Here is a 27,588-nt window from a genome sequence, read left to right as displayed (position 1 = left end):
GAAAGGTAATAAACTGTTTCCCTCACACCACAGACCGCCGCAGCCCAGGAGAATGCAAACTATTACAACACCGGCTGGCTGGAGTGCTTCAGAGCAGCCCTCTTTTCCCTCGTCCCGGCCCTTGTTTTTGCGTTAAATATATTTAAAATATATTCAACCCGTCGCAAAGTTTCACCCATGAGGCTGACTCCCCTCCTGCCCGCAGGAAATCGCGGGAGTTTCTCCTTCCCACACGAAACAAAGCCTTTAACTATCGATCTGTTTTTCAGAAGTGTGCTTTTATTTAGGTGGGATAGTGGGTAGCCATCCATCTGATTTTTAGTTTTTTAAAAAAAAATTATTTTATTCAGGTGATATGGCTCCAAACCATCGCCGTCGAGCATCTCGGATGCGAAGGCACAGCCCGTGCTGTTGCTGAGGCAAACTCTGCCACTTTTCTCACGGATGGGCTCTCGGGCTCGCTCAAAACCGGGGAGCCGGCGGCGGGGAGTGCCCGTGCTGTGCCAGGTTTGTGGTTCAGCCACTGCACGGTGCGGTTTCAGCTCTTCGGCTGATTTTTCCCGCAAGGTTTGTCGCTGCCAGCTGCACCCTTTCCTGCAGCAGAGGTTTGTGACAAGGGGGCAGGGGCGGGCGGGGGGTGAGGGTGCTGCTGTCAGCTTGCGGCCCCCTGGAGAAGAGGACTTTCCATTTTTTTCCTCTAAATATGAATCCGCTGCGGGGGTGTCTCCCGTCCAGGACTGCCCCCCGAAGCGGACCGGGGGTCTCGCTGCGCCGGTGGCTGCGGCGRGAGGCGGGAGGGTGCCGCGCTGGCCGGTTGTGAGGCTGTTGCCGAGATGGGCCATTTCCTCCGCGGCTGCCGGAGCCCCGGTCCCGGCGGCTTTGATAGAGGTGCAAACATTTGGGGGCAGATTTGCATAAAATAGCCGCGTTTAATGCCGCGGGCTGCAATTAACATCACAGGCTCCCCCGGGCAGCGTTCTGATATGGCCGCGGGCGGCCAATGGGCAGCGCCGCCCGCCCGGATCAAAGGCGCCGCCCGCCAATCAGCGGGGCCCTCCCGCCGGCGCGGTGATGTCACCGGGGGGGCGTTTATGGCGGGCTATAACAGCGGCCTGGCCCCGGCCCGCTGTCGCCGTCGCTGTGCTGCCGAGCTGCCCCGCGGGCGGGCGGGCGCGGGGCCACCATGAGCTCCCCCGGCGCGGAGGGCGCGGGCAAGCCCCCGCAGTACCGTGTGGACCACCTGCTGAGCGCCGTGGAGAGCGAGCTGCAGGCGGGCAGCGAGAAGGGCGACCCCACGGAGCGGGAGCTGCGCGTCGCGCTGGAGGACGGCGACCTGTGGCTGCGCTTCAAGGAGCTCACCAACGAGATGATCGTCACCAAGAACGGCAGGTAGGGAGCGGCCCCGCGTCCCCCGCTGCCCCCGACCCCGGTTCCGGCCGCTCGCCCGCGGGGGGCTCGGGGGTGGCGGGGCTCGGGTGCCCGCCCGGGGCCGGGGATCGCTGGCTGCCCGCCGCCGTGCCTCCGTGTCGCCCCGCAGGAGGATGTTCCCGGTGCTGAAGGTGAGCGTGTCGGGGCTGGACCCCAACGCCATGTACTCCTTCCTGCTGGACTTCGTGGCGGCCGACGGGCACCGCTGGAAGTACGTGAACGGGGAGTGGGTGCCGGGCGGGAAGCCGGAGCCGCAGGCGCCCAGCTGCGTCTACATCCACCCCGACTCGCCCAACTTCGGCGCKCACTGGATGAAGGCGCCCGTCTCCTTCAGCAAAGTCAAACTCACCAACAAGCTCAACGGCGGCGGGCAGGTAAACACCGGCGCCGGGGCTGCACCGGCCCGGCCCTCCGGCCCTCTTTCCTTAATGCTCATTTTCATACTTTTCTTACCAAACGTGCTGTGATGGGTCGCACTTCCCTCTGTCTGCCAGATTCATTCATTCAGGAGAGCTGTTCTTTCCACCGAGCATGGGTGCCTTGATGTTTTGTAACTTTCTGGTTTTTGAAAACTTCTTTCTGGTCTGAGTATCTGCTAGTGTCAGTGGTGCGGTAGATGAGTCTTTCTGGCTGACTTATCATTGACGCGTTTGTGATGCTGCGAGTGCCTTGTCAAGTTGTAGGGATGAGGATAACTGGGCAAAAAGTTGTGATGTCTGTCCTCAGTGTGCCTTTCCTTCTCTCACAGCTTCACTTTTAGGCTTTATTCATCCCTGTTGCCTTTTTCACTTCTGATGGAAAGATGGATACTTAAAAACCCTTTCTGTGTGCCAACATGTACCACCACTCTTTCCTGCGCTCACCTGCTCTGTCTTTTCGTTCACAGATCATGTTGAACTCCTTGCACAAGTACGAGCCACGGATTCATATCGTGCGAGTGGGTGGCCCTCAGCGGATGATCACCAGCCATTCCTTCCCTGAAACCCAGTTTATAGCTGTGACAGCCTACCAGAATGAGGAGGTATGCACAGCAGGGAAGAAAGGCTGCCACTGCCACCAGGTTTYAAGTAGCAAAGTGTGCATGTTAACAGAGCAAAATAATGGCTCTTCCTATGCATTTTTCAGTTCTCCCTATGCTTTTCGTTTTGAAGCTAAATAGACAAAATGGAATTAATATATGTTAAAGCCCTATGAATGAATGATAGAACAAAATTCTGATCACTGTTAGTCCCAATATGCACTGCAAATTTGTTATAGGGAGGTGATTTCTAGAARATTCTATCAGGGCAAACAACTGTGGTAAAAATACAATTGTCACTTTCAGCTACAGTGAAATGAYTGAATGTGCCTTTTTTTAAGTGGCCCTTTTTTCTGTTAGCCCAAATGCATATCTGTGTTGAATGAAGCTGTAATTATAAGGTTTTCTGAGATTTCTTTGATGTCCATTCTGCTCTAGCATGAAATGTGAAGATTTTAATAGCTATTTAGTGTACTACCTTTGTTAGGTGTTTTTAGGGATCAATAAACTCAAGCAATTCAGAGTCTTAGAATCTGGCAGAGAAGCTAATTCTTAGCCCTTTGATAATACTTCAGACCTTAAGGAGCTGTTTAGTTGGTGCCTACAGGTAGCTCTTATGGGCCTACTTTTATTTCTCAAAAAATCTGTGATTTTATAAACTTTAGTGGATAGTCCTAATTAAAATCTAATACTAGTGGATAATGAATGGTGATATATGTGAATAAAGATATTTGTTGTTGTTTTTAGATCACAGCTTTAAAAATTAAATACAATCCGTTTGCAAAGGCATTTCTTGATGCAAAGGAAAGGTGAGAGCTCTTAATTCTAAAATGTGTTTTTTTAAGATAGATTTGTGAAGGCATATTCTTAACTAATACAAGAYGGTTTCTTTTATAGAAGTGATCACAAAGACATGATGGAGGAAGTGGGGGACAACCAGCAGTCTGGGTACTCACAGTGTATGTTTCTTTTCATTGTGCATCATGAGCATAACTTTGATTTCTTCCATCTAATCTCAGTTAAGTTTAGCAAAACTTTGGGAGCAGTGATTGATGGCAGGTTTGTWAGCTCCCATGGAGAGGAATGTTACCCATCTTTGTGGTTGTGGTTCATGCATGTTTATGATTGTATAAACACTATAATCTCTGTGTGTGGTTAAATTTATTGCATTCAAAATAATTTAGTAGAATCTTGCAGAGTTGCCTTCATGTCCAAAAAGGCAGCTGCCTTTTTATACAAGGACAGCAATGTTCACATGGACATGGAGACAAATGTTTATTTCATAAAATTTATTGAGACAGTACCTATGCTTTAAGTACTCTAAGAAAATGATGGGCATTTGTTTAAAAAAGTTCTTTCAGATAATTGAAAAGCATTAGTGTTTTAATACTTTCTGTTCCAACATGATTGACAACAAAATGACAGTAGGGTATAAAGGATGGGGGAGTTCATTTGCAGTAGAAATTATCTGGTTTCAGAGAAAATACTTACTTTTTAAGAGGAGTTCTTAGCAGTCTGAGAAACTTCAGAGCTTAGTTATAAACTGAGACTGCTAAAGAGCAAATTTAAAACTGAGCACTATGCTARCAATTAACAAGCACATACTATCTACATATGGGAGGGTTTAACAATTTCATTGTTTCCATTCTATGGYTGCAATTAAATGGTAATTTAAAAAACAAGTTAGCTTGACACAAGACGTTTTCTAAGATGTTTTCTAATTTTCCTTCATAAGAGCATTTTGGAAAGTTGTAAAGATCCAGATTATCCATCTATGTTGAAACACAGTTTCCATCCCTGAGTGTGCATTTCCTCACTGTTGAGTTATTTGTCTCATTGCTGTGATTCTCTGCCTGGCTGAACTATGCACCCATCTTACAGATCCCTTGCTTCTCCACAGTAGGTAGCTGGCTTATTCCTGGAAGTGGGACTCTGTGCCAGCCTGCCAACCCTCACACCCAGTTTGGAGCCCCCCTGTCGCTGTCCCCTGCCCACAGCTGTGAAAGGTACTCCTCGCTGAGGAACCACCGGCCTGCGCCCTACGCCAACCCCTACACTCACAGGAACAACTCGCCAAGTAAGTCTGAGGTTGCAGCTCTGTGAAAAGGTGGGAAATGAGCTGAGAGGATGAGAGCTTTGAACAGTGGCCATCAGTGTGTGATGCTCCAGAAATGAAGGAATATAACTGACTCAATTTGTGCAGAGAGATTGGGGTCAGCATTGCAWAGAAACAGAGACGATGAGTACATGTCCCCAGTGTCTTTTAACTGAGGGTCTGGTTTGGTTATTTTCTGTTATCTGTGGCTGTGGTTAATGTCTGTGCATCAAAGTTGTTGTCTGCAAATGTGTCACCACTGGACAGACAGAAGCAACATGAAGCTGAGTAAACTGCAGAGCTTTTAAAAGGTGTGCTCCAAAAATGCCAAATATCTTAAGGTGTAGTGTCTCAAGCACTAGGTACTTATGGGTGAGAAGGGGATTTTTAACAGTGATTTAAAAAAAAAAAATTCTTCTGGCAAAGAAGTATGGCTAACAGTTTTTGCCTTTCAGGCTGTATGGATACTGAAGGTTCCCATTCTAAAAAAATATTTAACTTTTTGAATTATGAAATAATACATGGGCTTCTAGATGCAGCCTGACCAACTAGCTTTGTAGTTTACTTTGAAGTGGAAAACTAGCTTTCTGTGAAGTTTCCTTGCATCTTGCAAATTTTAACCAATTTTGTGTCTTAAAAAAGAATAAAAGAACATCTCTGATGTTCTTTCTTGTTTCACGGTCCTCAACAAAGAACCTCTTTCCCTTAGCCAGCTTCCACAACAGCTTATTTCTTGCTATGGGCGATTGTGTGACTCCCTTTACAGCTTCCTAGTGCCCCTGCTGTGTGAGCCAGCCAGTTTTGGTCACATGCCACAGTCTTGTGGTCTAAGCCACAGTCCAATCAATCCTGATGGTGAGGATCCACAGGCTGGCTCCAAGGCAGATTTCAAGGCCCACGGTGGCATGCTCAGCTCAAAACTGGGATCTGTGCTGGGATCCGTGATCCAATGATATGCTTGTTATCCAGCTTTGCCAGACTGTTGTTGCCAGTGTAGGTGATGGAGATAAGGAAAGTGTCCTGGAAGGTCCCCAGGTGATTGGGACAGTGTAAAAAAAAAAAAAACCAAAAAGAAACAAAAAAAAAACCAACAAAAAACAAAACAAAAAAAACCCAAAAAACTGCATCTTCCCACTGACTGAATAAAGAGGCATGTTCTGAATTAGCAGGTGGCTTAGAGATGGCTTTTTGGCCATAGCTCCTTTACAGAAATAAGACTTTGCAGTTGTGATTGAGCAAAATGGCACAGCAGGGCAATGCCAGTGAAAGTGTGAGCTTGACACAACTGGTTGCTGGCTTTGGTTTTTTTTCTCTGTGTGTGTGTGTAATTTTTGTCTCTTTTTTTTTTTTTTTTTTTCTCAAGGCAGTGAAGGGGAAAGGTGGTTTAAATCTGTGCATTGCATTTAAATACAAGATTGTTATTTGACCTGATTTTAGAGTTCGTGAGTGATTACTTGTTTTCTCAGCAGCCTATGCTGACAACTCCTCTGCCTGCCTGTCCATGCTGCAGTCCCACGACAACTGGTCCTCTCTRGGAGTTACTACACACACAGCAATGCTACCCATGAGTCACAGCACTGGCACAGCTACCAGCTCCAGGTAGGGGTTCATCCCTTAGCAGCCCTCAAATCCGTATATTGATGCTTGCTAGGAAAAGCCTGGAAAAGGAGGTAGAGTCACCAGCATATTTGAAGGCCTTTTGACCATTGGTGTGAATCATTAGCACTCTAGGGCACTGAGAAGGACTATCCACAAGGAAAACAGATGGAAGAAACAATTTTTTCTTTTGTTTGTCTTGGTTTTCGAAATGTAGATACTTGTGGCAGCAATATTTGATAGATTAAGGATTGCAAATTGCTTAGACAAACACATATTGAATTTGAGGATGTTCTCTTAAGTTTGATCTCTCTTATGCATTATGGTGTTAAAAAAGTATTTTTTTTTATCCCTTTCATTTTAGCTGTTCTCTGCTTCCTTGTTCTGCTACAAATGGTGGAGCAGTGAACTGTAGTGTGGAGAAGGAGCACATGGTTGGGGCAGTAATTATTTTCTTAAGCATTGCCACACTAACGAGCATAGCATGATACTGTACATGTGGTGACAGTTTTTGATACTTTGTGATCATAAAAATGAATCTTTTCTCCTCTTTGTGCTTACTATCTTAATAAATCTTTTGGATCCTTTAATGGAAATTTAGCTTGCAGTTAGTCCCTCGGAGCTGAAAATTCAAAGAGATGCAGAAAAGTTGGTAAAATATTTGCTATTAGCTGCAGCGAAGAAAGGTTTGGACATGTTTCTCAGAAATTCAGAYCTACTATTGTGTTTGGGGAAAGCATTTTTATTTGAACCATGCACATTGACTTAACTGTTAATCAGGCTRTGTACTACTATCCAGTATGAGTTAACTGTGTTACGGAACATGAGTTTTAGTCCTGAACACAGTTTGAGTAAAGAGGTGCTTTTTCTGTCAGATCCCCAGGACACGTATTTATGAAGTTGCAAAATTCCCTGAGTTTCAATTTCTGCACTGAGTTGTTCAATGGGTAAAACCAGTAGAACTGGAACTGTGGAACCTCAAGGAAGGCATTTCTGCCACCCCTTTTGTCCAACCCCCTATCTGTTTGAAATTTGGAAAGTTACATTTAATTTGTTGGGGTGCTATGAACACAAATTCTGCCTTGGAGCGACTGGGAACTGCCTAGAGAATTGTACTGTTGCCAGTAAATGGACCTGACCTGGGAGCTGTGTTGTTACCTGAGGAACTGCCAGCAGGCACCAGAGTCACTAATAACGTGTTTYATTTATGGCTTTCCCTCTTTCAGTCAGTACCCCAACTTGTGGTCCGTGAGTAACAGCACCATCACGCCGGTGTCCCAGGCGAGCGGGATGTCCAACGGCCTGAGCTCCCAGTTTTTGCGTGGCTCTCCGGCACACTACTCTGCCCTCCCGCACCCGGTGACAGCCTCCTCCTCTGCCTCGCCCCTGTAYGACGGCGGGGCACCCACGGACCTGCCCGACAGCCAGTATGACACCTCTGCACATGCCAGGCTGGCATCCACGTGGACACCTGTCACCCCCCCTTCCATGTAAACCCAGGCCTTTTCCTCCAAGACACTTTTAGCTACTGAATTACTTTAGATGCTTAATCCTCAAGGAAGAGAAAAAAGAGACATGAAGGAAACTGCAAAAAAAAAAACCAAAAAAGCATCTGCACTGCTTTGCATAGAGCATCCACATTTATACCTCTTATAGTGAACGGTGCATCACTGACTTCATGTAGAGTTTACAAACCTGGTGAGTGTGCAATTCTGAGAGCAGATTCACTGCTTTTAATTTTTTTTTTTCTTTTTAAAAATTTGATCTAAGTTTTAAGATTTTTTTTACTTGGATTCCAAATTTCTCAGTGTTCTGATGTATTTGGACCTGAAATTTGGCATCGTTCTTGAGTAAGTTACTCCTAACTGTTTTTCAGTTAATTTTTTTAAATGGCAAACTTAGCTATAGTCATGAGAAGACTTTTATTAACCATCTAGTTAGAAGCATTCTGAAATATGCACAAATGTAGCTGAGGAGTGAAGTTTTTGGAAAATCATGTGCACTAAYGCGTATTTGCTTCACAAATACGYYGTGTTCTTACCTGTATGCTTATTTCCTTGCTGCTGAATTAATGTCGAGACAATCTTTGAGAACTATATTCTTCCCAATAAAAACAATATTAATGTTTGGTCTAAAAAGTGTTACCCAAAAGACTCCTTTTAGTGGTAAGTTTTGCTGTTTGATCATATAGGTTCAAATATCCTTCAGCTTAGCTAAACATYGCATTTTCAAACAGCCAGTGTCTAATTAGGAGCCGCTATCCAAGACCTTTTTGAATCATTGAAAATATGTCACTTGGCATTTTGTTTTRGGTTTTTTGGATCTTTGGCTCAGGCATTAAGAGAGGGAATTTAACACCTGGGGAATAATTCTAATTTATTTTTTTTTTTCAATCTCGTGCTCTGGTCTATATTTATTGTTTGCTAAGTTACAACTTTGTTTTCTACATGTTAAGATATGTAAATAATCCCTCAACCTAAGTGTACTCTTTTAAGACAATCATACGTGGGATATGTCACCCAATGGCACACTGTACAGCATGGATGTAAGTAGTTAACCTACTGGGAGAGGAAAATCTGTAGTTGCCAAGAATTTTGAGCAAAAGTGCAGATATACTAAGATTTAAAATACACTGACTGCTTAACTTGCTGGAAGGAACAGGTCTTGATAAAATACTTCCTTCTTTACTGATATGAAGTAATGTGATCCAAATTTCTAATGTAGGCTAACCCCAAACATTGGCTGAAGGTGTGTGCTTAGACATGTCTCTTTCTCCCACTGACTGGCAAATACATATCCTGAGSAAAGTGAGTTCTTTTGCATAAGCCATAATAAATAACCCTTATAATGAAGTGCCTAATATAGCAAAGCAAAATTCTGTATCAGGGAATTCCTTAAATAACTCATTGATGTGTGCTTATGTGCTACAGTGGCAGCTTTAAGATGAAAAAGCTCATACTTGCCACCATTTTGGTCTTTTTGGCACCCTTTGGGCAGGTCCCTGCACCTAGAAAAGCTTTGGCAGGGTTTTTTCCCTGCAGAAGGATCTGCCAGGGGTACTCTTGCAGGAGACAGCGCCAGAAATGGATGGCTGCACGGCCACATCCTCTGTCAATATGTAAATAYTGATCTAAGTGCTCCTATTTTATTGAGAAGGTGTAAATGATGTAAGTGCATTATTATTTAGACTATTTTGTAGAAATTAGCAGCATATTTCATTGTAATGTTTTATACTTGTATTTCGGATGTATAATTTAAATTAAAAAAAAAGTAAAGATTCTTAAGAAAAACTTCAYGCTTGATTTTCAGTTTGTGGGGGGATGGGAAAGGTGAAACAAATACACATCATCTCTATTGAACCTACAGTATGCTACCCTTTTGTTTCACAAAGGTTCCTGCTGTATGTCTTTGTCTGTGGGCAAAAGTTCAAAGAGTTCTCATCCACCTCTCCCTGCTTTACACCSTCATCTCTGTTTCTCCCTCCTTTTTGGTGAATCCTTGACTTGCTGATTCAGAGATGGTAGCTGCCTTTGGTGCTGGGTGAAAGCTCTTCTCCCAGTGACCAGTAGGCAGGGTAAATGCTGGAGCTGAACACGAGGCTGGCAGCTGCTGTGTTATACCCTGRTAACCGGATTGTCATGTGGATTTCTGAATCTCTGCCCCCAGGAATTTATCCCTTCCACCAGAGCTGTGTCCTCACAGCAGACAGGTCAGGGGAAGAGAATGGTAAATCTGCTGTACAATCATTTAGTTTGGAAATTATCGTTAAGAGTCCAGTCATTAGCCCAGCATGGTGAAGTCCACCACTCAACCACATGTCTAAGTATCGTATCTTTTAAATAGTTCCGGGGAAGGTGACTCSRTCATTTCCCTGGGCAGSCTSTGCAGTGAAGGGAGCCCATAAAGTGGGAGGGAGGTGCTGGGTTTAGGGCTGCAAGCTGTCACTGTGCACRGCTCTTGGCAGGCAGCYCCACTGTACATCTGTCTTTCCCCCACAGAGTCTTGCATGGAGGAAGTGCCTACAGCTCCTCCCCTGCACAGAGGTCAGGGATTTCTCAGGTTTTTGCAGTCCTTATACTGAAGAAGTGATTCCATGTCCAGGTGGACAAAAATAGTATTAAAAGAATGAGCATGGCTTTATGAACTAAGCTGCCTGCAGCTAGAACCTTTGGGCTGCGAAGTGGAGGAGCTTGGCCCTGCTTAATGCTGCTATCAGATGGATCTTACTCTGTTGCCTTTTTTTGGTGTGGGATTTTTTCCCCTCCCACACTTTCAAATGAAAGAAACCAAAACCTTTCATTGAATGCAATTTGCAGACTWAAGCAAATGGAGCATTTCGATACCTATGTACTCACATCTGAAAATGAACTTTGTGTGACCCTTTTGGAGAAGCTTTTCTCACCCGTGGGCTTTGGGCAGCAGCGCTGTGCTGTGCTTCCTTGGTTGCTGGCAGAGGTGAGGGGGTGGCAGCAATGTAGGCAACATTTCCAAACGCAGAGGAAGGCTGGTGTGAGACAGCTCGCCTCAGACAGCCCCACCCGTGATTGTGGCTCTGCTGTTTGCCTGTACCAGCTCCACCATGACTCCTCCTCGTTCCTGACTGTGCTGCACACCGGGTAAACGCTGAGCTACAGACTGCTGTGAGAGTGGGAGAGGTCTAAATGCCCCGGAACTAAGCCATCAGCAAGTGCTCAGAACTCTTAGGAAACCTTTACTGTTTGCCATCTCAGTGGGTTAATGCTTTTTACCTTTATTTTCCTTTGGCTCACAAATAATTGCTGGCTGTAGAAAATCCCAGTAAAACCCTCATCCCAATTGTGCAGAAATGCCTTGCTCTGCCTCCAGAAATCATGTCAATACTCAGTTCCAAGCAGGAGTAAAATGTGAGATTTGATATTCCCATAGTTGTTTCCAGCCTGACTCTCCCCCATAGTAAWAAAAATCAAAAGTAAAAAAAAATTAAACCCCAAAATATATTTGAAGATGGGTATAAAGAAACTTSTTTTTAAAACCACACAGAGACTCATTCCAGAGGCTTATATCTGTGCAGAAAATMATTTCTTCTTTAGAGGTTCTGGCTTTAGCTGCTCCTGATGTCTGTGCCTTTGTCCACTGAGGTAAAGAAAACAAGGGAGCCAGTCTGAGTGGTACACAGTACAGTTCCAGTACTTCTCATAGTGTCTAATAGCACCTTACAGACACGGTTATTTTTGACAATGTCAAAGATTCTTTGAGAAGAYAACAATCCAAACCCAGGTTCTCCCACTGTACACATCACTGTGATATCAAAGCTCTGGACACTGTGGGCTTTAAAGCCCAAGATTATATGGCTGACGACAGCAGTTGCTTTTGTAAACAGAGAAGGCACAGGACTTCTCAGGAATCTCCTCCTGGACCTACCACAGCTCTACTATTCACAGAATTTGTCCTTCTGTCATTTGTGTTCATCTGCACCCCCTGCTCTCCTAAGTGGACACTGCTAGTTTTATTCCTGTCTTTGTCAACTGAAATGCTGGCTTGTGTTTATCTGCAGTGCCAGTAGGAGCAGGGGAGGTGCTGAAGCCCATTCCCAGCAATATCTTCCCGAGGTGGATGTTGGCTGGCCTTCCCTCCTCCCTCACCCCCTTTTTTAGGATGGCACAGTTACCATGACAGATTTGTGGTGCTGTACTCCTGACTTGTCTCTGGGCTTTGTTTCCCAAGGCACCACCTGAGCTGGTGCCACAGGTAAGTGACCAGAGGATCCTATCGATGACACTCTGTACCTGCTGGGCAAGCAGCCTGCAGCTTCTTCTTGCTTCTCCCTCTCCTCTCCTGGTCTTGCAGCACTACAAAAGTGGGTTACWGTTTCTTGATGTCAGTAAACTAATTAATTGCTTCAGTAACCTCATCAATGCCAATAATTCCTCTGTGGTGTATAATTACCAGACTTGTACAAGAAAGTTGGAAGGGGTTTACTGAATCTAGTCCTTAATTATAGAAAATCCCCTCACCAAGACCATTTGGAAAAGCACTGGAGTTTATCTTAAAAACGGTGAGATTGTGGGGAGGTTTTYGTGTGTGCCTGTATACTTGTGGCACGTGGTGTTGCTTTTTTTGATTAGCAGCCTTTTGCAGCCCCCTTGCTTCTCATTGCTTAGGAGCTATCTTTTAATTGCCAGCTGAAATTAATCTGTAATAGTYTTACAACCATCTGATCTTGAGCCAAAACCTATTCCCAGCTTAAATGATTCTTCTCCCTTGGTAGTCTTTAAGCTGATATGTATTGTTAGAAAGTAATTTCTCAGCCTCTCTTTTCATAGGTTAAAAAGCCCCTCTCTTCTTCTCTGGTAGCTTTCCCTTGTAGCTGTCCCTGTCTGTCGGGATGAGGGATGGAGTGTCCATGCTACAAAGCATGGGCTTGCAGAAGAGCCGATGCAATGGCATACTGCTTCCCTATTTCCACTGGAATTAGCTATTTTGATAACATTGAAAAACACATTTTCATTATCTAGAGTTACATCAGTGAATGACTGGCCATAGTGATCCACAGCCTTCTTCAGCTGTTTTTTGCTGATGAACTGCCATCTTTTGTCAGAAAGTATTGTTAATCTCTTRACTTTGCCCTTATCCCAGTCAGATTTATACCCCTTCCAGTTTTCTAGTTTGTCCTTTAAGAAATCTCGCTTCTGCTCTGCATTAATGACATCTCTCAACCTCACATCTCCAGGAGGTTTTGTCAATGATCTCTTCACTTTTAGACTAAGACAATAATTAAGACTAAGACTCCTCTTCCTCAATGAGAACAGAAGCAGGATAATGAATACTTGTGGAAAAAACCCTGTGTTAACCCTAATTTCCATCATCTTGTGTAATGGTACAGTGAGCCCCCTTTTCTCTCCCCTCTCTTTGTGCACATGGACTGTGGGTGTTCTGGTCCTCACTCTTGGCACTGCCTGGGGTCTGGTTTGCAGCATTTGGGCTCTCTGAACATTGCTCACTGATTTCTCCTTGCAGTGTCATCCAAGGCCCAAGTTATGTCAGTCAGTATATGAAAAGCTACAGAGACAACCTTGAAAAAGTTCACTTGCTAAATGGGGAAAAGCCCCAAGAAGCCTGACAGGACACACAGAAAGGAAGCCAGAGCATCCAGCARCTCAGAAATGGCATCTGCCTGTTTGTTCATGTGTCTGATCCCGGATCCAAAGCCAGTTGTGCAGGGGCTGGTGTGCAGGCTGGGCAGCTCGTGTCCAGCACAAAAGGCCCTGCAGRGCCTGGGCTGCCTCAGCCCACAGAGATGGCACACAGGTGACACAGACCCACCGTGCTCTGGCTGGCCTCTGGGGGCTCTGAGGGGGAGCAGGCAGGTGATGCTGGTTTGGGGGCGGATTTTGGAGCAGGCGGAGCCAGTTGACTGTGTGGGAGGTTGATCCATCGGTGGGGAAGAAAGGGAATTGCAGAGATGGTTGGGATGTGCCAAAGAGTGATGAGCCTGTCTTTTTTTCATCGGAAGCAGCCAGCCTGGAGCTCGCAGGTACAGTGTGGAAGGTGTTCTGGTCTGGGGTTATAGAGTGGGGCTGATGGTGCTGCGAGAAATGAGCTGCTGGAGATTGATGAGCTCTTTTTCACCATGTCCTGCTGGGGCAGAGCAGCTGYTTGACTGTTCTGCTGTGGTGGGATGGCCTGGAGGGCTGGTGGCCTTGTCCTGGGAGCCACCCTGTGGCAGCAGCTTGGCCCAAGTGATCTTGGTGATCACTGATGTGCTTGGCCAGTGATTGTTTCTGCCAAGAACCTTGTGGTCTGCTGTTAGATGCTGCAGGCCTCTCTTGCTTCCAGGTGGGAAAATGCTTAATCTTCCGCCTTTCCTGGTGACAGTGGTGGTGCTGGCTGCTGCTTGCCCTGCCCGTGCTGAGGGGGAGAGGGCATCCTCAGTGAAGGGGAGCTGGCTGCTAGCTGGAACCTGGAGGCTCTGCCAGCCTTCAAAAACACAAACTGGCCCCAGGGTCAGCAAACCCTTCTGCCTCCTAGAAAAGGAGGTTCCTCTAAGAGGAATTGAATGGCCTGGTGGCCTGTCTTGGCTTCATGAATTTCATGATGGTTTAGATTCAAGGTGGCTGCTGCTGCTAGTTACCCTGCACAGTCATTGGCACTCTTTTGTGAAAGGTTTTGGCTTGTTGAGTTTTGTTCTGGGCACTGCAGAAACGTGTGGAACGTAATGCTTGATCTATCCTTCACCTTAACACAACATTTGTAGTGGCAATAATGAAACTTCAATGATTCTGAGCACTTCCCACATAAAAGTTCTTGTTTCAATGCATTAGGGGTGGTGTCCCATGCTGTGTCCTGTGCCTGAATAACTGTCCCAAGGTGTATGTCTGTGTGAGAGGTATTTATAAAACTTGTAATCCAGGATATTTATGTATTCTGGTTGTCCCACTCTTACTGGATGGCTCATAAAAGTTTCTATCATCTGTTCTTTGCCCAGTTATATGTTGACTGTGGTGGGTGGGAGGGGAAAGGGAAGTTTCCACTCGCCCCAGCAGCAGGTTTACGCAGTTCCCGTAGTTAATTCACACCTCTGCAAAATGAAATGCTGTCTTGCTATTGGTGCCTGTGGAAAATTCTGCCTTCTTCCTGTTCCTTTAGTTTGTATGCATGCAAACCCTCAAAAAGCCCCCAAAAAGTAGCTGYAGGATGAATGTACACTTTTCTTATGCCCTTGGCAGCCAGAGAATCTGTCACCTTTTGGTGGTGCTTCAGCTGCTGTGCAGCTGCTGGCAGGATGCTTGCAGGGCAGGAGCTGGGGATCTGTGCAGAGGAAGGGGGAAATCCTGGCTTAGGGTGAGACATGTAGGGGGAAGGGGAGCACTGAGTCAGGAAACCTGAGAAAATGAGTCCTGCCTTGCATTTATGGCAATTTTTTTTCTCTCGGTGAGTGGATTATTTGTAGTGAGTGTAGTGATCTGTTCTACAGAGACGTCCTGGAGGATTGTCATGCTGTCACTGGGGTTTTCATGTAGATGGTAACATGAAATTAATGAGAGTGTGATTACCCTAAGCTGGAGGGKTTTTTTTTAGCATACTAAAAATACCAAGCAACTGTATGCTAACTTGAATATAAGGTTAGTGGTATCTTCCATTCCAGGATGAATAAAAAGAGATGAACTTTGGCAAGTGGACATGAGCAGTTTCTCCCCTATGTATTTTTTTTTTTTTTYTAATTACAAGCACATTTTTCTGTGTAGGTGAGGAATGGTACTCATCTTGAAGGCACTTGCTACTGCAAACCACAGAGCTGTTGTTGGGGGATGCCAGGGAATTCTGCAAATATGCTGACTGCTGAAAAATGGTAGTAATTAAACAGCCCTTGAAAAATTGCCTGTCAGAAGACTGAATTTGTGTTTTTAAACTGACCAGTGACAGCAAACAAAGCTAACTTTTAATTTTGACCTGCCWTGGTTAGTAAATAAATGACAGAAATTCCCTCAGCCTGCTAATTTGTCAGTTTGAGGAATTCCTTTCTTGAATTTCTGCTAAYAGATAATTAAATAATGCAAACTTTATCTGTAGCTCTCAGAGAGCTCCAGAAGCTGGGTTTCAGCAGGGGTTCACCCCACAACTTGGCTTTCTTTTTTTTCCTTGTATAAATTTGCACTAGTGAAGCTTGGCTGATGACATAMACCAAGTCCATGTTCAGAAAGGCTGCTGCTTTGGTCTATTTTGCTTTGACAGACTTGATATCAAATGGTTCTTACTCATCCTCAGTTTTATTCCACCTCTGTGTCAWGTGATTGTGGTGGTCCCAATTAAGTTAAAGATTGAAATTTATCACTGAAATATCCAATTTTTGTCCTGAAAATTGAATTTCTTAGTTGTGTGCAGTCTTTTTTTTGGGCACTATATTTTGTTTCTCTTTTAAGAAAAATTCAAAGGCTCTGRCAGACACATTCCTGTCTGTTTTAGTGTTTGTTCTGTCCCTCTGGAATGGGTTCTCATGTGCTGCTGCCAATGAAGATTGTCCCTGTGAGTATACATATATGTGTACTGCCAGGCTCACCCTGTAGGCTCTCCTTGCTGCTTTTTGGTGCATTGCTACAGGGAACTGATCTGGACCAAAATCAGGATTTGGAGAATGCCCCATGTGCCGGTACTTCCTTCTGTAGGCTCTATCACTTTGAAATGTTTGGAAACACTTTGCTTCCCCCCCTCTGATGGTGAATTTCTGTAGGGTTCAGGGTGCCACTGCTGGCACTTAGCAAGCATTTAGAGTTAGAAAAATTAAGACAATGATTGTGGAAATGATACTGTCAGCTGAAAAGCTGATCCTGAGATAACAAAGCTGGAGGTTACCTAGCCCTAAATAATGATTCCACAGCCTGATACCCCATCTTCCTGGCTGGAAGCACCAAAAATGTCACTGTCTGTGAGTGGCTTTCCAGCTGGKCTTTGGGCAGTTTGTGCATAGTTCTATCTCTCTCCGTTTTGGAGGTGAGCATGAAATATTCCAAGTATTGGTGGTACCAGGACCTCAAGAAACACTTTCCAACTGAAAAGTATATGGCTGATTTTTTTTTTTTTTTGTTTGTTTGCTTGCTTGTTTTTCTTCTTCTTTGTGCAGGGCACTCTTGCTCTGCTGTAGCAGATTCTCCATGTGTGTGTAATGACCTGAGCTGAGGTTCAGCTTGAGGCTCCTGCTTTGGGTGCATGTMCTGGCCAGGAGAAAAAAGATCTTGGCTGTGTCCCAGGGCGGGGGTGAATCTCAATCTTTGCTTGTGACAAAGTGACTCTTGCCGCAGAGCAAACAATGGTAATAAAAGCATCCCTGGTCTTGCCTGTGAAGTTCTGTTTCTCAGACCTCAGTTACAGCACATCAAGGGTACTTAAATAAAGAAAAAATAAAAAGTAAATGCTTTAGTATATTTTGGGTAATATAAAACACWCTTGACTGGTAAATAGCCCTGCTGAAGTATCAGGCCTCCTCTTTGGACTACTGCTAGCTTGAACATCTCCTTTTTGCCTGCATAATCAAAATTGTTTTGTTAGACCAAGTACTGAAAACAAAAGAAAAATGAAATCCCCAGAGCCCCAGCTGTTTTGAGACAATTTTTTATTTATCTGCTCAGMTCCATTTTCAGAATTTCGAAGCAAGCAAGTCCACGGGGTACTTTAGGAAGTAATTAAGTGTTTCTTGGTCTCCTGCTTAGGCCGGTTCTGCTCTTCCCCATCCCGTAGGATGCTTTCTAGGCTCTCGGTGAGGGAGGGAGGGAGGAACACCCCGAGCCTGGGGCTGTACCAGCCTCCGAGTGAGGACCYGTACCAGAGGAAAAGGCTTCACTGCTGGTCTGTGATCTCCCTCTTGTGGACAGACTTCTCTCTCCTCCCTGTGAGCAGGTGAGGCTGCAGCAGGATGTGTGGTTTGGCACCGCTCTCAACTGTAAATTGTAATTGCTGTAATTACATTTTGGCTCGGTAAGTATGTTGTGCACTAATTACTAAAGCGCACTGGGCTCCCCTTCTCTGGGGGTGTAACTTTGTAGTGTGAACCAACTTCAAACCGGCCCCGTGAATAATAACAGTTTCTTTGTTGCTGTAAAGGAAACCATCATACATTTACATTTGTCAAAGCCGAACTAAAATTTTTTAGACCTGCCTTTCACATTTTGGCTGTCACTTACTCCTTGTCTCTATTTCTAATAAGTTGCATTTTAGCCACTGAAATACTACTGATTCTTAGAGTGCTGTGTAAGTTTTGGCCAATTTAACAAGGAGGAGAGCTAAGTTTGAAAGTGCATATCTGAAAGCTACAAGTGCAGTAACTTCAGATTTGTCTGTGTTGTGGTCACGATTTTTTTTTCTGTCTTACATAGGATTAGCTCCAAGAAATCCATCCCTTACTTTTACACCTGCTCTGCCTCTGAAGCAGCACTGGCAGGATTGTCTTGATGAAAGTCTTTTTTCTTTCTATCTTTGCTTTAATGGTATCTGTGATTAAAAATGGTCAAGAACATCAATCTCTTTTGATTGGAGTTTTGAAGAGAAGAGCTGATGACAGATGATGGCATTTTTCTGGGTAGAGTTTCATAAAGGCAGACAAGCATATGCAACTCTTGCTCTGGTTAATTGTTGAGATTTGTTCTYATATCTCTGAAGAAGTCTGTTAATGAACACAAACTTATCCACTTCWGGTAATTTACTTTAAATCAAGTGCACTTACAAAAAAGGAAGGACACATTTTATCTCTTGGCCTGCCTGGAATGCAAAAAACCATGGGAGAGGAGAGTGTGAACCACTCCTTTGGACTGGGACTTTGGTCTGGCATTGACAGTGGCAAGGGCTTTCCCTTTGGGGCTCTTCAGTGCTGTACAAGAGCCTTTTCTAGTCAGAAAGAAGCATCCCAGAAATTTTATGTAAGARAAATCATGATTAAAAATAAAAAACAAGCCTATAGGCAGTGTGATGGATAAGAGAGCAGTCCTCAGTCAGCTCAAGTCTTTTCACTGCTCTGGCTGGGTTATTTTGCCCTAGAGCTAAGAATCCTTCTCTTGCAAAAGGCCAGTACACTCTCACCAAATGACACTACCCAGAGACATGAAGCCAGGAGGCAGAGATGAGTTGTTGCAGTTACAATGTCCATGGTACATTGCGGTTTTCTGTCTTGTCGTCTGTCTCTGAGAGTGTCTGAGGGTTCCTGTGGGCCCTGACAACGTTTGTGAGCAATATAGGAACAAGGGGATTTAGGCTTTGGCGTTAGCAAATCCTCCATCCAGCATTGGACCCTTAGGCATGTGTTCATTGCTCACTGATTGTTTATGCATGTTAGATCTCTGTTTTGGTAGAGGGAAATAAACCAGCTTACACTCAGTGCCAGCAGAATATAAAAGTATATTGTATAGTTAAGCACACTTTTTAGAAAGCGAGAGCTAACCAGCTAAGTAAGACCAGGCACACTAGTTTAAATATTTGTCAAACAACTTTGAGCCTTGTGTTGGATCAGTACATGGTTAGCTTAAAAGCTGCTTCTCTCGGAACTGGCTCAGGTTTACCAAAGAAGCATTTTGACAAATGGGTAAATCTTTTGGGAAGTCTGGAATCTGATTATATTACCTAAAGTTATCTTTGCTGTTGCTTTTATTTTCTATTTGCAGAAGGGATAGCTGCTTTACTGTAAAAACCTGCCACAGGTAGAAATTTATTACCAAGGATAATGAAGAGGTTATTTGAGCTAAAAGGTACCAGCAGAATGTGGTGGTCAGGCAATGAATGTACGCGTGAAATCTGTATCAATATTATTCCTTCCTTTTGTGATGTTTCCTCTGAAACTAGATACTGTCACACCCAGCGGTGCTCTCTGATTCATGCTTCCACTGCAGCATGAGCTGCTGTCATGCCTGAGTGTTTCTTCAGCTTCCTGGGCATTCACTGTTGCCAACTCTCAAAGGTTCTTGGGAACAAGCCTTCTACCCTCAGCACTGGTTTTTAAATGGGAAGGGATTGGAATGTGGATGGGTGCTGTGTGAGACCTGCAGTGAGGTCCAGCTTAGGATCAAATCCTTGACAGTGTGCTGTCACACTTTTTGGTAGGAGAAAAGGACATTAGGGACAAATTCCTGRCTTCTGTCTAGGGGGTCAGGTTGCCTACGTGCACTGACACCTGCCTGCTTAGGGGTGTTCCATGCTCCCCTGGGCTGGGTGCACGGTCTGTGGTGCTGTGTCACTGGCTCAGCCTCATGCACTCACCCCAAGTGCCCTGGGCTGTGTTATCCAAGGTGGAGCAGCCTCAAGTTCAGCACAGCCACCTTGCCAAAGCAAACACATGATGCTGCTTCCTGATGTGGGATGCACTCCACACCAATGCAATCTGCTCAGGCTGGATGATGGTGCACTGGGGGGCGTGTGAGTGGCAGCCTGCCCAAGGAGCTGCTGTTTCTGGCCTCTGCAGGGAGCCAGGCAAAATYGAGTCTGTCACAGACAGCTTTGTATGCTCTTGCTCCACTGCCTAAGCTGTTAAGGATATGTGTTTGTTTGAATTAACAAAGAAACTTCCTCTTCTCCATGTCATGATTACTATGGCTTTTTCTTTCCCCTGCTTTGTCCCCCATGTCCTTCTAAAGCTTCCTCTCAGTACAGGCTCCATGTACTGCTGACAGGGAGCTCTTAACATCTATTCCAGGGAGGAGAGTTTTTCATGGAAATAGACAACTAAACCCTTTTTCCTGGAAAACCGGGCTGAGGTTTTGAAACAAAACCAATTTATTCAGCAATCCTTTTGTCATAATTCCCTGGCCGGGCTCTGCCTTCAGTGTTGAGGGAAGAATGGCACAGGCCAGAGCAAGGCAMATCAAGGTAAAATGTCTCTGGAGTGAGGTTTTTGTGTTCGCAGTGAGCAATCATGTATTGTTCTTGTTCTGCATGTTTTCTCTTAGGGACAGGAAGATATTTTTTGTGAATAATAGCATCTCCTTCTGCAGCTTTGACTCACAATGTTTGAGTTTCCTCCCCTGAGTTTCCTCGAGGAGCTGTTTCAGCCCCAGATGCTTTGCATATGCAGGAAAAGCATGCATTAGGAATGGAGTACCTTGGCTTTCAAAAACCTTATTGGCTTTCTCTTGTCAGTGCTGATTATGAATTTATTGTTTCTCATATGGCAGAGGGGTATAAACTTAGAAAAAGATGAGTTTTCAAAATCTGTAAATCAGTTTCTGCAAGAAACATATATTCCTAGCAGCAAGATCAAAGAACACAAACATCCTTCGTACTCTACCCTCCTCTTCCCCATCAAACCCYGAGGTTCCAGCCATCCAGCACAACCTTTCCCAAGTGTATTCACTCTTGTTTGCTAAGGAAACAGCACTGGTGGGGTTTTACTGGCAGCCTTTCAATCTATTAGTCAGTATTATCCCAAAAGCTTTTGAACCTATTGCTCAGTTTGTTGCATGTGAGCAGGAAATCAGAGACATCCCAAAGGTGTGGAAGAAGCTGAGGCTTGAGGAACTTTCTCCCTGGAGAGAAGACCTAGAGCAGGGCTCTTTGGTCAGAGGCTGCTGCATGGCTGCCTCAGCCACCTATCTGTCCGACCTGTRTGTGCAGACCAGACACCTTGGGGGATTGGATCATGTAAGTGAGGGCATCTGGTGTGATGGGAGGGTTTTAGGGGCGTGGGCTGGGGAGTGTGTCTGAAACAGGGCCAGCTTAGTTCTGTAAGGCAGGGAAGGAGTTAATTGTGCTGAGTGAAATTCCTTTGCACCAAGTCAAGGAGGGGGCAAGTGGAGAGAACATGTGGTTCCAACCTCGGGGAAAAGGGTATGGACTTCACTGGAGTCGAAGTAAATAGGAAAATGAAAGACCAGACAAAAAAGACTTGGATTTATTTTTCTTTTCTAGCAAGAGTGCTACTAAGGCAAGGTTACCTCCTCCTTTCTTCTTCATGAAGATTTCACCTTGATATTTAATCTTTCCCAATAAAACTGTAATTGTCTTATACAGATTGAAGAAAATGCTGATCATCCACTTACCCATGACTTTCAGGAGCTACTACAGCTCCTGAGAATATTCATCCCAATGTTTTATGTTGGGACAGTTAAAATTCAGAGATGTCCCATATAAGGACAATGCAAACTACTCTCTGAGAAAGTTATGGATGCCAAGATGTGGAAGGGTCATGCTCTGAGAGCAAGAATGTCATTCTCTTGTGAAAACRAAATCTGGTTTCTTGCTGTCCATCTGATCAGATGTGAATTTGTACTTGTTTAAGCAAATCCTCCAGAAAGTTCAAAGCTGGAGCCCAGGGAACCTGTGCTTCCAAGGAAGATAAATTCATGAGAATATTCAGAGAAAGAAAATGGAAATTTGGGTACAGAAATAAAGTTGCTGGGTAAGTTTTTGAACATACATTAAAGGAAATGTTATTTAACACCCAGTATTCAGTGTTGAAACAGAACTTTTTGCAAGGCTATTGAGAATTTTGAAGAAATCTGAGAATAAATTCACATGCAGCCTGCATTTCTGCTATGATACGCATGATGATATGCATGGCTGTGACTTCAGCCATGATCAAGTAATTATTCAGCTTCACCTATTGCAAGCTATTTGTCAGCCAACCAAATGTGGTGATAGTATTTTCAGAAATACTTTGGATTTTGCACCTGAACAAAATGTTTTTTTTTTTTTTTTTTTTTTTTTTTTTTTTTTTTAAAAATTTTTTTTTTTTTTTTTTTTTTTTTTTTTTTTTTTTTTGAGGAAGGAAGAAAAAGTTAATATTTTTGTAGTAACATCAAATCACTAGGAGCAAGTATTGTTTTAATCCACAGTGAGGCAGTCATGGTTTACCAAGTGTGACTTGTTCCAATCCATTTAGCATATRCAGGGATGAAATGGAAATTTAGCAACATATATCACCGTTCTGGGAGATTTGTTTTGAAACTTTTTCACAAGTGTAAGTTACATCTGTGCAGGTTTCTGTCCATTTTATTAAGGAAGTCTGTTAAACACATGCTTTTCCTCTATTAATTGTGGGGAAATATGGATTGTGTACTTTGTTAGTGAATTACTACTTACACTAGGCTTTCATTTGAAAAAAAGGCTGAGCAGAGGCATGAAGAAATGCTTCACTGAAGSACTGGGCACTGCAGAGCTCTGCTTTCTGGAGGTATGTGGCTACAGAATGTGTTACTTCAGAGTAGGTCTTTGAAGATAGAAAAGGGAGAAAGCTCTTGGCACAATTGCTGAAGAATAGCTGCATGGAAATAGTGTGTGCTTTTCTGTATTCCACAGCACAGGACAAGTTTTGAGGAAAAAGATGCAAGGATCTTTAATGTAGAGACTTAGAGGGGACAGGTACAATGTTTCTGCAGGTAAACTTAACTCATTTGGTAGCAAGTCAATATTAGCATTTTACWTGAATAGAAATATTAATGGGAGAAGCTGCATGTGCCTCTCAGAAGAAAGGGGATAGAAAGACCTTTTCTTTCCTCTAAAATCTCTGGCTAAGGAACAGCAAGAAATCCTGATTTTGCCACTTGCTGCACTTTAATTTTGTCAGAAAACAGTGGTCTGTCACTTGCTGAAAACTCACAAAGCGTCCTTTAGAACTGTGCATTGTTCACATTAGGCTTTGTCTTTATTTTCTCATGCTAGCACATATTAAAACTTGCCTGGTTTACTGCTGCAAAGAGACTCTTCTCTTATATAGCCCTGGCTCAAGRGTGAGTGTTCGGGGTGTTGATATCTGTCTTGCCTCACTCTCGGTTGCACKTTAGAGCTGTGGTTGGACTTTCTCCAGTAATTCAGCCGTCGATATTGGAGAGTGGGCATTGCAATATGTGCAAGCCAGAAATAATTGCTGAAATGCTTTTTCAGTGAAAAAGAAGYGGATGCAGCATAAGGTTACTTGCTTGCAAGAGAATTGCAGCATTCAAGTGGACAGTTTCAAAACTACCAAGCTGTACTTCACWTTAGTATGAATAGTTTTAATTTGGTTGAGTATGAACTATGTCAGATTGTTTCCTTCTATTAAAAATATACATGGCATGAGATAGATATATTTTCATGAGACCATATGTCTGATTGCTTGCTGCTTCCAAGCTGTAGTCTGTTTACACTCCAGCACCTCGCTAAGAAGTGTGCAGTTGCCCTCTGTGCCCATGTTGTGTTGCCTTCAAATAAAAGTGTTTTCTGGGCAAGCAAAATTTCCCTGGCACCGTGCACAATATGGAGTTGAGGTCTTCGATTGCCAGCATTTTGGAGCAGAGAACTGTTCCTTCTATTTATAGCTAAGGCATCTGTTAACACAAAGTGTCTGCTAAACTATGGTGTTTTACAGGAGGACCTGGTTATTCTGATCTAGACCTGGGACCTTGTGATGATACATGAGCTRGGCCCTGTACCAATTGTTTGTAATCAAATATTAGAAAGATAGAGCAAGTCAGGAGGATATCCGCTCACCAGTGTGATAATTTTATTGCTGGAATACTGGAAAGAGTTCTCAAAATGACATGATTTGACAATGTTTGGCATAAAGAACCATGCTAAAGAATCTGCATTTCTGGCTAAAAAAAAATTGGTTCTGTGATTTAAAGTACTACGCTGCCGTGTCTTGTGAAACATATCTGTTCTATTAATACCTCATTCTAATAAAGTAGAAAGCACTGAAGACTGTCAGAGGGTCAAATGGGCTGGATAGCTGTCATATGGTTTATTGGTATTTACTCACTTGACTCTGACATAGTATACTGCTAATTGGCAGGCAGGCAAATGAATTGGCAATAACTCTTTCCGCAGTGTTCTCGACAGCATGCAAGGGGATAGGAGAGGGAGGGAGAAGCTCTAATAATATCTTGCCTAAGGGAAAAATAACAGGACAGAAATCCCAGAAATCTGAGCTGAAAGAATAAAGGAAACTTCAGAGGAGGAAAAGCTATGTGTGCAGAAAGTTTCATTGCACTGAGAGCAGCTTGAGACAAGGAACTGGAAACAACCTTCCCTGTTCCTGAGTTTTTTAATACCTTGTGAGGGGATCTCTCATGGAAAGCAGTGAGGAGCTCTCTGCATGAAGAAAATGACTCTAAGCCTGCAGCTACGACTCGTCCAAGTTAAAAACAATAAGAGCCTGTTTGATTTTTGAGTTTTATGTTGTCCTCAGTGTTGTCGCAGACCCACGCCTGCTTTGTCTTTTCCTTACACTTGAATTAATGTGCAGCATGAAGAGTCCTCTAAAATAACATTGTAGAAGACTGTCAGGTTCTCTTTCTTGCCTCTTAATTATGCTGCTTTTGGCTTTGGATGTATGTCCTTCAGTAATCACACTAAAATCAAAGGTGAAATTTGATAGTACTGTAGGAATGTAGCCTTAGTCCYAGGATAAAAATTGCCGCTTAAATTTGAAAACTGAGAACCAGCTGGGTTTGGTAGTTGTCTCCTGTACCTTACTGAGGCTTGGAGAYGGAGAGACTGCATGAGTGCAGTTGGTGCCCAGTGGGACCCTCAGTCACTCCAGTGCTGAAGAGGCTTAATGGAACACAGCCTTCTTTCCTGGAAAGAAAAGCAAAGAGAAACAAGTTCTGCTGGTGATACTGACTGCTTTAAGACAGAAAAGAGAATAAAGGAAGACACTAGATACTTTACTGGTATGTTAGTAAAGAGGGTAAAGAGGTTCAGAAAGCCCCAAACAAACCAAAACAAAAAACCAAACACAGAAACTCAAGGAGATTTTCAGGGGCTTTCCAGGAATTTCAGTCAACAAACAGAAATCCAGATGTGTAACAAACCTGGAATGATGCATTAAATAAAATATTTTTTAAAGAACAAGAGGGAAAATGGTGGTTCAAATTGGTCTTCTCAAATCATATTAAATGCTGAACTTCTGGTTCCAGCATCTTAATACGACTGCCAAAAGCTTATAATGTCTGTCCGTTATGATGGTTGCCACTGCTCTTGCTTATTCTCTTCTTCATTCCCTTTTATGTCAGAGAGAATAAAAAAAGTAGTTGTTTCGTTAGTGAAATTTGATGTATTCTTTGGGGAAGCAGTAAAGAGAGATTGGGTGGAGGGTAGGATGGGGGGTGACTGCTGTATTTACTGCCTCAGACACTACCGCTCACTTATTTCATGACTAACAGACTTCCAGAAAGCAAGCAGGGCTTAAGGAAAGAAATAACTTTTTACACACATAACAGGCCCCAGAAGATTACCCTGAGTTACTTTAAATTTGATTAAACTCATGCCAGGATATTGCTTTCAGATACTCTGTTCAAGAGGAAAGAGGTTTAAAAAGTATAAGGAATTTGGGTCACAAATTAACTTTTTTTCCCACTGTTCTACTTCTTCTCTGGTTAATAAACTGTAGGATGATTTGGAGAACTCATCATGTACAAGAGCTGCAGGAATAGCCCATATTACAATCTGGTGACTCTGTCATGCAAAACACACTGTTTGCAATATTCTTTCTGCTCTATCTCAGTCACCAGCTGTGTAACCTCTATGAAAGAGACTCTTACTGAACATAACTCTACAGGTGATGTGCTCATTTCCACTGCTGTTATTCCCTGATTTTTCCCACTATGAGCATCACTRAAATAGATATCTACATAATGCTGGCTTCCATTTTAAGTCTCAACAACATAAACACAAAGAAATCTATTTTATTGCAGGYTTCTAGTATCTATTTGTAAAAAGCTATAAGAGGAAAATGCAATACGTGAAAATGTATTCATGTGATACGGCATGAATTCACCCAGTATATCTTGTTTTCAGATATTTCATTCTCCCCATACCTCTCCAGAATAATTGGACAAAAATAGGTTAGGTGAGTCTAGCCGAGGTTAAAGTGGAGACTGGTGGCAGAGCAAATCTAAGCTCAGGTCTTCATAACAGAAACTAATATCCTTTTTTTTTTTATTTATTTTTCTAGATTGAAAGAAAGTTTCAGAATTGCTTCTTGCCTTTTAAAGGTGCATCTTGGATGGTTTCCATTAGTAAAAGCAAAAGCTGGTGTTAGTGTGGGAGGGAGTATAAGAAAAGGAAGAAACAAAACACATTTTTCACAATCCCTGGAAAGATTTTTTTTTTAAAAAAAAAAAAGTATTAATGCACTAGAAGAAAGCAGACACAGCTGCTATCAAGAAAATTATGCAGGGCTGATCAGATGACAAAAATGTTAGAATATGCTTTAGGGACTGTAATGGCATCGCTAAAGGAAATCTTTAGGTAGAAGTTCCATAAGTAAGCTGGAGATTTTGTTCATGAAAAACTGTTTTGCTGATGCACTTTTAGTTATAAAATGATGTTCAAGCTCTCTCTACTGCTGGATCCTTACCTAGGGAAGTTCTCAGTGGAATTTAAAKGAGTTTCCAGCATGAAAGAAAGCTGAAAGTAATGCTAATGTTTGCATAGTCTGGCATACAGTTTTGGTACCCATTTATGTGCAGAAYCTCCAGATCCTGGGAGTCTGAGAAATTCAAGCCCTGCCATATTGTCATGGAGTCAAGGGCTTTGTCCTTTTYAAAAGGCACTTTCTTCACATCTACCGAGCATAGGAGAGGGCTATGGAAAGCATGGCTGACTGTCACCCAGAAATAGGAACCTTCCTTTGAGGCTGCAGCCGTGATGTGTGGGTCATGGCAGTCCTGCAGCAGTGCCCTGAAGGGAAGTTGCATGTTTCTCAAGGGATAATGKGTTTTCTGCAATGTGCTGTGCATAGCTTTCAAAGCCCTTCTAATACTCACCTCTCCGGTGCCAAGGCCCGTAGGAGGAATAGACACAATTCCTATTAGATGTAAGCTTTGACTTGTTGAATTAACTTACCTAAAAGAAAATTCAGAAGTCGGGAGGCAGTGGGTACAAACAAAAATTAAAAAGTATTTAATTTAAATATAACACAAGCACTTTTTAGGTGAAGGTGGACAAGCAGTAGAACAGGTTACCCAGACGGGCTGTWCAGTCTCCATTTTTAGAATTATTCAAAATCAGACCTGACCAA

The 27,588-nt window shown here is 43.5% G+C and overlaps 1 protein-coding gene across 2 annotated transcripts; it reads left to right on the top strand.

Moving 5' to 3' along the window:
* The first annotated feature begins 1,162 nt into the window (after positions 1-1,162).
* Positions 1,163-9,378, top strand: TBXT (T-box transcription factor T). Of its 2 annotated transcripts, none has more exons than XM_057370519.1 (8): positions 1,163-1,389; positions 1,538-1,802; positions 2,315-2,449; positions 3,194-3,255; positions 3,344-3,405; positions 4,347-4,523; positions 6,011-6,140; positions 7,364-9,378. In XM_057370519.1, the coding sequence occupies exons 1-8, from the start codon at positions 1,184-1,186 to the stop codon at positions 7,629-7,631; spliced, it is 1,305 nt and encodes a 434-aa protein (XP_057226502.1). In that variant the 5' UTR covers positions 1,163-1,183; the 3' UTR covers positions 7,632-9,378. The 2 variants fall into 2 exon arrangements, with proteins under 2 accessions (XP_057226502.1, XP_057226493.1); XM_057370510.1 differs by having other exon boundaries at positions 6,008-6,140.
* Positions 9,379-27,588: the final 18,210 nt, after the last annotated feature.

The sequence above is a fragment of the Malurus melanocephalus genome, unplaced genomic scaffold (assembly GCF_030028575.1).
Source record: "Malurus melanocephalus ecotype Western Australia unplaced genomic scaffold, MMel_1.1 scaffold_5, whole genome shotgun sequence".
NCBI lineage: Eukaryota > Metazoa > Chordata > Aves > Passeriformes > Maluridae > Malurus > Malurus melanocephalus.
Note: the sequence above shows the minus strand (reverse complement) of the source record. Positions and strands in the feature narration are given on the sequence as shown.